The following is an 8,915-nucleotide window of genomic DNA, read 5'->3' on the forward strand; positions in this document are numbered from 1 at the left end:
ACCATACAGGGTCTATGACCAGATCTCGCCCAACTCTCCGAGCCCGTTTAGCACCAGGGCCCGTGCTCTCGGCCTCCTTCTTGGCTCCCCGACCCGTCCCGCCGGCCTGGCACGGGCTGCTGCCCGGAGGTTTTTGCTGACTGCTCGCCGTCCGGTTTCGGGCCGCTGTTGACTTTTCTCTGCCTGATGGCTTTTCTCTCCTCACTGAGCTTTGAGAGGATTTTCAATGCATTCTCTTGCTTAAGGTGTTATCTTTTCCTCCAGAGTGGTGCCTGCAACGTAGTAAGTGCCGCGTAAGCGTCATCCAGACAGTCCCCTTCCAACCCTCCATAGGTTGCAAGCGCCCGCCCCCCAACGCGTCCACCGCACTGCCAACAGCGCGGTCGGCGCCCAGCGGAACTCTGCGTCCCACACGCGTTTCTGGAGAGGAGATTTCGGCATCGGACCTCAGGTCCCACGTAGTTTCCGGCGGCGACGGCGACGCATGGCGGTGAGCTGCGCGAAGAGACCGCGGGGGTACTAGGGACTTGGGCCGTTGGCGGCCCCCCTTGACCCTTGTGCTGCCCCCCTTTCTCCAGGCCGTAGGACATCCTGCTCGGGAGACACCAGTGGCCGCAGGCCCAGGTACCGCTCGCGCGCTCGGCAGCCCGCGGCTGCCTGCATCGCTTCTCGGCGCTCCGGGTCTTTCCGCCGTAAGGTCCCATCCATTTCGTCTCTGCTTAGGGCACTCCACGCGCAGTGACTCTGCCGCCCGGGCGCTCTCCGAACGCGGTGAAGGCGGCGCAGCCTCAAAGAAGCAAAAGAAGAAGAAAACCCGGAACGGAGCCTCTGTGGCGAATGGAGGCGGGAAGGTCTCCGAAGAGCCGGGCTCAGAGGAAGCGTCCCTCTGCGCGGAGGCTCAGGCAAGGGCGGGCCTCTGTGTGGATGGGTGGAATTCTGCGATGCATCCCGGGTGTGAGTGTGCTGGCGGGTGTGTGTAGTCTCGGTTTTTGGAGTTAAGAACGGGAGGGGTGTCTGTGGGATGGGGATGGAGCCCGTGGGGTCCTGGTGTGGTCTCACAGCCACTCTCCCCAATTCATCACAGGCAGAGCAGCTGGCCCGGGAACTGGCGTGGTGCGTGGAGCAGCTGGAGCTGGGCCTCAAGATGCAGAGACCCAGTCCGAAACAGAGTGAGGGGCCTTTCTGTAGAATTGGGGGGAGGTGAACTGTGATAACGCTGTGGCCTTCAGGCAGTGCCAGGGAGATGGAATTGTCTTTGCTGTAGGACCATAGGCAGTCAGAATAGAGATTACTAGTCATTTGTTTCTACCCGCAGAAGAGCAGGCTCTTGGGGCAATCCGAACCCTGCGTAGCCAAAGAACCCCTCTGCCGCGGAAGAGGCAGCTGATGCGCTCCTTGTTTGGGGACTACAGGGCTCAGATGGAAGCTGAGCGGCAAGAGGCCCTTCGGGTTCTCAGGACTGGTGAGGAGCTGGAAACTGTTAGATTCCAGGGGGTAGGGAGGAAGAGCCTGGGGAGTGACTGGAAGAAAGCTAGAGTAACAGGGCCGGCAGGAGTGGGGAGAGGAGATGGACGCAGGGAGGCCTGGGAAAGGAGGGAGAGAGAAAGCTGGGGCCTCTCTGGAATACAGATGTCAGGGTTGGACCTGGGAGGCAGAGCAGGAGAGTTAGTGACTGTCTCAGTGATTCTAAGTGGAGTGTGATGATGATACCTACCCTAAAACTTTGAGAAGTTGTCCCAAGGCACAGGTAATGTTACCTGTTATTACTCTGTTCTGACACTCTGTCCTCTTCTCCACAGCAGCCCGCACAGCCCAGGTGCAGCCTGTAACTGAGGCCACCAGAAGGAAGAGTGGGAGGGTCTGCAGGACTCACCAAGCAGTGGTAGCCAAGGCCACCCTGGACACTCCTGATGAAGAGTTCAGGTTCAATTTCTTTTAGTCTGTCCTCCATCCTGGAACATTTCCCCTCCCCAGGTAGTGTGGGGGTTTCTGTTGAGTGTAGATCAGAGCCTTTCTGGGAATGCACTGTTCGACAGATGTTGAAAGAATGTTCTATTTAATCTGTAGTCTGAGATTAAGCAGCTGTTTGTAATAAGGACTATGGAGGAAGCTATACCTGTTCCCTGTTCTCACCCATAAAAGAATGTCCTGTCAAATGGTGTAATGCTTTATCCCATAATGTCCTGTTGTACTAATAAAACGATTTTTTGTAAAAATGGAATAGCGAATTTATGTGCTAATCATATGTGTTAGATGAGTATAGGGGAGGCAGGTGCCTGGCACTGCTGGATCCAGGGTCACCACAGTGTGTGGTCTTTTGTATTGCTTTAATTTCTGAGCATGCGGCATCTTCAGGGAGCCAGTGTAGCTGCCAGAAGGGCAGATTTGATCTTAGGAGCAGAGAGTTTCTTACCCTAACAATCTTGGCCAAAGACCTGGGTTGAGCTTCATTAGATAAACTCTCCAATGTTGGCTCCAAATGATAGTCCCAGGACTTGTGCATCGAATCAGGTGGCTTAATCCTCCTCAGTGGTTGTGATGCCATCTTTGCTCTGGTCTCCCAAGCTTGCTTTCCAAACTAGACAGATACCTGGAGCCCAACTGCCTATTCAACATTTCTACCTTGATGTTTTGTGGGCATTTCAAATTTGACATATCCAAAACATTTGATTGGCCCCTACATCTCCCTTTCTCTTTTGCTTTTGAGTGAATGGCCCTATTGCCCACCTAGCCGATTAGGCCAAAAACCTGTGTCATCGTTTCTTGCTTTCCTTCTCCCATACGTATGTTCTGTACTTCAGCTGGTATATGAGCTGTGTCTTCAAACTAAATCTCTAACCTTCCGTGCTTTTTCTCTTTATTGCTAGGCACTCTAGTCCTGGCCCCAGATCTTCCCCTGACTGCTGTGTGAGCTTATAGGTGTTAGTGTCCCACACATCACTCTTGCCTCCTGTGTGTTCATTATAGCCAAGGATCCTCCATATGTATTGGGTCCTATTTCTCTGACCTAGTGACTTTATTGTATCCAGGAAATAGCGTGAAGGCTGTTTACTTAGGGTCTGCACACATTTAGACTCCTAATCGCCTCTCTGATGTGGCCCCCTTTTCTTGTTCCCACGTTGCTGGCTTCTTGTCTGCTCCTAAGATAACCAACTCAGGGGCGCCTGGGTGGCTCAGTCGGTTAAGCATCTGACTTCGGCTCAGGTCAGATCTCACGTTTGTGGGTTCCAGCCCCGCGTCGGGCTCTGTGCTGACAGCTAGCTCAGAGCCTGGAGCCTGCTTCCAGTTCTGTGTCTCCTTCTCTCTCTGACCCTCCCCCTCTCATGCTCTGTCTCTCTCTGTATCAAAAATAAATAAAACATTAAAAAAATTAAAAAAAAAAAAAAGATAACCAACTCAGTCCTGCCTCAAGGGCTTTAATCCTGATAGGATGTTCAAAAAGTCCTCTTGTTGCAGGTCTTAGACACTGGGGAAATACGCCACAAGGGGACTGGGAAATAGGAAGCATCTGAAGACCAGAGATAGGAGGGCACTGTGTGGCCTCTGGCTGGACCATCAATCCTGCTTCCCTCGTAGGTCGCTTTTCTACTCAGGATGCTCCTCCTTCAGCTTATACCCAGCTATGTTCTTGGTGGTATTTCATCCATAGCTTGCATGTTGGGCAACCACAGCTAAATCACACTCCTTACCCTCGCCTCGGTTCATCCATCTATAAATGGGGTGGTTGTAGGTGGTGCTAGGTGAGGTTAACTGGAGGCCCTGACCCACCTGCACTGCCCTTACGCCTCAGTGTTCTGGTCTATGCCACAGACCCTGGCATGTGGGGTAGGCGTCTTAATACCAGTTCCAAGGCTCTGCAATTCATGTTTGGTTCTTCCCAGTGGCCTTTGCAGCTACACTCACATGTCTGACACCAACACCACTGGATGATGATCATTTGTTTTACGAACTTATCAGCACATGCTCAGTTCCCAATGGCCTGTTCCAAAGACTATATTCTTTTCACCAGAGGGGTGATTTTATTCTTTTAGCCCTCCTCCTTATTTGCGTCCCATTGTCTCCTGAAAAATGGAGGTGTATCACCTACCTTCTGGGTGCCTGGACGAGATACAGCCAACTCCCTGAAGTTTTGGAGGTTCCTTTAATGCCGAAATGCAACTGCACATACCTCAGGTGTCCTGGGACTCCCAGGAAGCTCCCAGTTTCCTGGGAATACCCTAGGAAGTGTCCCTTAAGGAATCCCTAGTGTGTCCACTTGTTGTATCCCTGTGGGACTCACCAAAAGCTGGACCCGCTGGCATGAAACCCAGGGATTTAGATTTTAGGGTTCGGGGTTGAGGTTCGGGTTCGGGTTCGGGTTAGAGCATAACAAACATAACACAGCCTAACAAAATTTATGAGATGCAGGAGTGCCTGGGTGGGCCAATCTGTTAAAGAGGTCATGATCTCACTTCAGTTCAAGTCCTGTGTAGGGTTCTGTGCTGACGGGTTGGAGCCTTGGAGCCTGTTTCTGAATCTGTGTCTCCTTCTCTCTCTGCTCTCCCTCCCTGCCACCCTACTCACACTCTCTCTCCCTCTCAAAAATAAATAAATAAACATTAAAAAAAGAATGAAAAAAATTTAAGAAAGTTATGAGATGTAGCAAAAGCTATATACTAAGAAGGATGTTTATACTGATAAATGTCTGAGTTTATTTTTTTTTAATATTTTTTTATGTTTTTTATTTATTTTTTTGAGAGACAGACAGAGACAACATGATCAGGGGAGGGTCAGAGAGAGAGGGAGAATCAGAATCGGAAGCAGGCTCCAGGCTCTGAGCTAGCTGTCAGCACAGAGCCCGACGCGGGGCTCGAACCCACGAACGTGAGATCATGACCTGAGCCGAAGCCGGACACTTAACCGACTGAGCCACCCAGGCGCCCCAATGTCTGAGTTTAAAAAAAGGATAAAGATCTCTAATAAACAACATAACCACAGCTCAGGGAGCCAGAAAAGAAAGATCATACTAAAAGCAGAAAGATTGCAGTAGAAATAAATGAAAACCATTAAAAAAGGAAGAAATAAATGAAATAGAGAACAGGAAAACAATAGAAAAGATTAATAAATCCAAGAGTTGTTTGTTTTTTTTTTTAATGAACAATATTGACAAAAGTGTAGTTAGAATAAGGAATAAAAAGAAAAAATCAGAAATGAAAGCGGGGATATTACAACTGATGCCCCGCAAAAAATAAAAATGATCATGACAGACTACTGCAAGCAATCACATGTCAATACAATGCTTTATTTACAAGAAAAATGCCTAGAAACATACAGCGTACCAAGAGTGAATCAGGAAGAAACTGCACAGGTCTGTGTATCATGACCAAGTGAGATTTACCCCTTGGATGCAAGGATAACCCAACACATGCACATCAAGGGGCTATAGATGCAGGAGAAGCATTTGATAAGACTCAACACCCTTTTGTGATAAAAGGCCCAAACAATGTAGGAAAAGAGGGAGGTTACCTAACACAACACGGGCCATGTCCGCGATTCTACAGCTACTTTCAGACTCTGAGTGAACACCTTTCCCACTGGTCAGGAGCAGGCACAGCTGCCTTCTCTCTGCTTTCTACACAGCAGCGTACTGGAAGTTCAAATCAGAACAATTAGGCGAGAAAAGAAAGAAATGGCACACAAATTGGAAAAGAGGAGTAAAATTATCCTTGTTTGCAGATGGCATGATCTTATTTGTAGAAAATTTAAAGACCACACACAAGGAAACCTGTTAGAAATAAACAAAATCAAGTTGCAGGATGTGAAGTCAGCCAGTTGTTTCCATACATAGTCTATAAATACTCTCATGCACGGTAGCATAGAGAAGAATAAAACACCTAGGCATAAGCTTACTTAGGGAATTGAAAGACCTGTATGCAAAAACCTACAGAACATCGATGAAAGAAATCCTACAAGGCATCAGAAGATAGACACACCACACTCATGGGCTGGAAGACACGTCGCTGTTTAGGTATACAGTGTCCCCAAAGCTGCCTACAGATTCACTGTGGTCCTTCAAAGGCTCTGTTGCATTCCTTATAGAAGCAGAAATACCAATTTTAAAATTCTTATAGCATCACAGGAAACTTCAAGTTGGGAAAACATTCTTGAAAAGGAACAAAGCTGGAGGCATCACGTTTCCCAATGTTCAAATCTCCACCAAAGCCACAGTGACTGAAGGAGTGTGACACTGGTGTAAAGACAGACATACGAGCCAGAGCTCATGTACAACATTGTGCCTGTGAGTAGCGGGACTGGACTGTACCTGACACCTAAAAACTGGTCAGAGGGTTGCTTCCACATTAAGTGTCCTCACCAAAGTTTAAATAAAAGTAAAAAACATGAAAAAATAAGACATTGTTCAATGTTCATGTGCAGTCATTTTTGCTTTTAATGGATAGAGGTCCATTGGGTCACAGCATGGCCTTTTATGTGGTCACCATCCGTGCTGGCCTGAGCAGTGATGGTTCTCAAACATTTGTTTGAAATGATGAGAGTGAGAGTCTTTGTCATGTTGTATTTCATCCGAGAATATTGCTTCAACCTAAATAATGTATTTTTTCCAGACATTACGATTTACCCTTTTGTCTTTTTTATTGAAGTATAGTTGACTTTCAGTATTAGTTTTAGGGATTCAGCAGGAGTTCAACACTTCCATTCTATGATTTAATCTTTGGGCAGTCTAGGTTTTGACAAATGCTGAGTAAAAAATATCAACCATGAAATTATGATACGGAGTATTTTGAGTCCCCTATTCCCATGAACCCTGGCACCCCCTGATCTGTTTGCCAGTACATCACAAAATGGGGCCACAATGTGCAGCCTCTGCAGACTGGCTTCTTTTGCTCACTGATATAGATGCAAGATTCATCCATGTCTTTACATGAGTTGAATGTTCATTTCCTTTCATTGCTGGATAGTATTCCATCACAAGGACACTCCCCGATTTGGGTATGCATCATATATTGTGAGAGGTCTGGATTGCTTTGGGTTTGGGGTCATAATGAATAGAACAGCACTATATAACTGCCTGAAAGTTTATGGTTGTACATGATTTTTCAGAGCAGCCATCTACAGATGAGGGATGTAATCGTTAGATCATTAGGTGAGACTGGTTAGGTTTGGATAAGCCTCAGAACTGTTGTCCAGATCGCCGTGTAAGGGATGTATGTGGTGACTGTTGTCCGTTTTTCAGTCTGCAGCACTTCAACAGGTAGGCAGGGATATCTTCTTGTATAACATGGCAATTCCTCAATGATAAGTGAATTCATCATATTGTATGCTTATTTCCATTTATATATTTTTGTTGAGTGTTCAGGTTCAAGTTAGAGTTGAGGTTCAGGTTTGGGTTAGGACCTGGGAGATGGCAGGGACATGTCCTCTGGCAGGGCATAGACCTCCCAGGAGGGCTGAGTTGAGGATGAGTGTTTGGATCAGCGTAAAGCTTAGGGTTTGGGTTTAGGGGCTAGGATGATGGTGTGGGTTAGGGTAGGGTTTCCTTCAGATTCATACTCTCTAGCTCCATCCTGGTATTTGCAAATGCACAGTGTCCTTTTGTGTCCTTAGCTGCGTAATCTTGTGTTGGTTCCTCAGACCTAGGATATGGCTCCAGGTAGAGCCAGAGCCATGGCTAGGGTTAGGGTTAGGTCCTGGCAATGGCAGGGGGCTATCCACCCTCAGTGTGGAGACCTCCCTGGAGGGCTGAGTTGAGGGTGAGATTTAGGGTCAATGGCCAGCTTAGGGGTCAGGTTCAGTAGTGAGGCTCATGGTGTGGGTTTGAGTTAGGGTTCAGGACAGGGGTTGGGTTCAGGTTAGGAACAGGAGTTAGGGACATGAGACGGGAGTTAGGGAAAGACGTTAGGGTTTGGGTTTGGGTTCAGGCGAGGGCTAAAGATCAGGTTCAGGTTCAGGGGTTAAGGCGAGGGATTGGGTTTGGATTCAGGTTCGGGTTCACGTTAGTGTTGGGGGTCAGGTTCTGGTTTGGTTAGGGTACTGGTTAGGGTTAGGGTTAATGTTCATGTTCGGGTTTGGGTTAAGGTAAGGATTAGGGTTAGGGTTAGCGTTAGGTCCAGGGAGGTGACAAGGCCCCAACTGCCAGCAGTGCAGTGATCTCCTTGGAGGGCTGAGTTGAGGGCATATGTTACAACACAGATCTGGCTTAGGTTTTGTGTTCCAGGGCTGGAAAATTACATGGGCCTGGCTTAGGTTTTGGCTCACGATCCAGTTCTGTAAATCTATGCATGGCTGGAAATGTCATGGAGAACTTCTGGGTTCCTCAATGAATAATACTGCATCAGTCTTGGGCCCCATTCTGTTCCTTCCTCACACCTATTTAGGTGGCCCCCCTTAGTGCCCAGCCATGGCTAGTTTTACAATTAGGTCCGGGAAGGTGGCAGGGACCGAACCACCAGCAGTGCAGTGATATCCCTGGAAGGCTGAGTTGAGGTGCATGTTACGGTGTGGGTCAAGGCTTAGGGTTTGGGTTCAGGGGGTGGACAGTTGTGTGGGCCAGGGTTAGTTTTTGGCAAAGGATCCCTTTCCATAACTCCATCCCTGCCATTAAAATGTCCTGGCAAATTTCTGGGATCCTCTCTGATTAATACTGTGCCTATCATGGGCCCCGAGTCAGTTCCTTAGACCTATTCCAGGAGATTGCAGGAGCCAAAACGTCAGGAGTGACGTGATCTCTCCAGAGGGCTGAGGTGAGGGCTTATTTTACGGTACATGTCAGGCTTAAGGTTTGGGTTCTGGAGTCAGCTGATTTTGTGGGTCTGGCTTAGCTTTTGGCTCAGCATCCCATTCTAATGCCCTCTCCTGGACATGTAAATGTCAGGGGGAGTTTCTGGGTTCCTCATTGAATAATTCTGTGTAAGTCATGA

At 48.1% G+C, this 8,915-nt stretch overlaps 1 protein-coding gene across 2 annotated transcripts; it reads left to right on the forward strand.

Annotated features, from left to right (window-relative positions):
• Positions 1-305: 305 nt before the first annotated feature.
• Positions 306-2,221, forward strand: C15H8orf33 (chromosome 15 C8orf33 homolog). 2 transcript variants are annotated; one of them, XM_029923570.1, is made up of 6 exons: positions 306-490; positions 579-624; positions 724-902; positions 1,085-1,169; positions 1,316-1,462; positions 1,800-2,221. In XM_029923570.1, the coding sequence occupies exons 1-6, from the start codon at positions 485-487 to the stop codon at positions 1,937-1,939; spliced, it is 603 nt and encodes a 200-aa protein (XP_029779430.1). In that variant the 5' UTR covers positions 306-484; the 3' UTR covers positions 1,940-2,221. The 2 variants fall into 2 exon arrangements, with proteins under 2 accessions (XP_029779430.1, XP_029779429.1); XM_029923569.1 differs by having other exon boundaries at positions 434-490; positions 1,803-2,221.
• The last annotated feature ends 6,694 nt before the right edge of the window (positions 2,222-8,915 follow it).

The sequence above is a fragment of the Suricata suricatta genome, chromosome 15 (genome assembly GCF_006229205.1).
Source record: "Suricata suricatta isolate VVHF042 chromosome 15, meerkat_22Aug2017_6uvM2_HiC, whole genome shotgun sequence".
Taxonomy (NCBI): Eukaryota; Metazoa; Chordata; class Mammalia; order Carnivora; family Herpestidae; genus Suricata; species Suricata suricatta.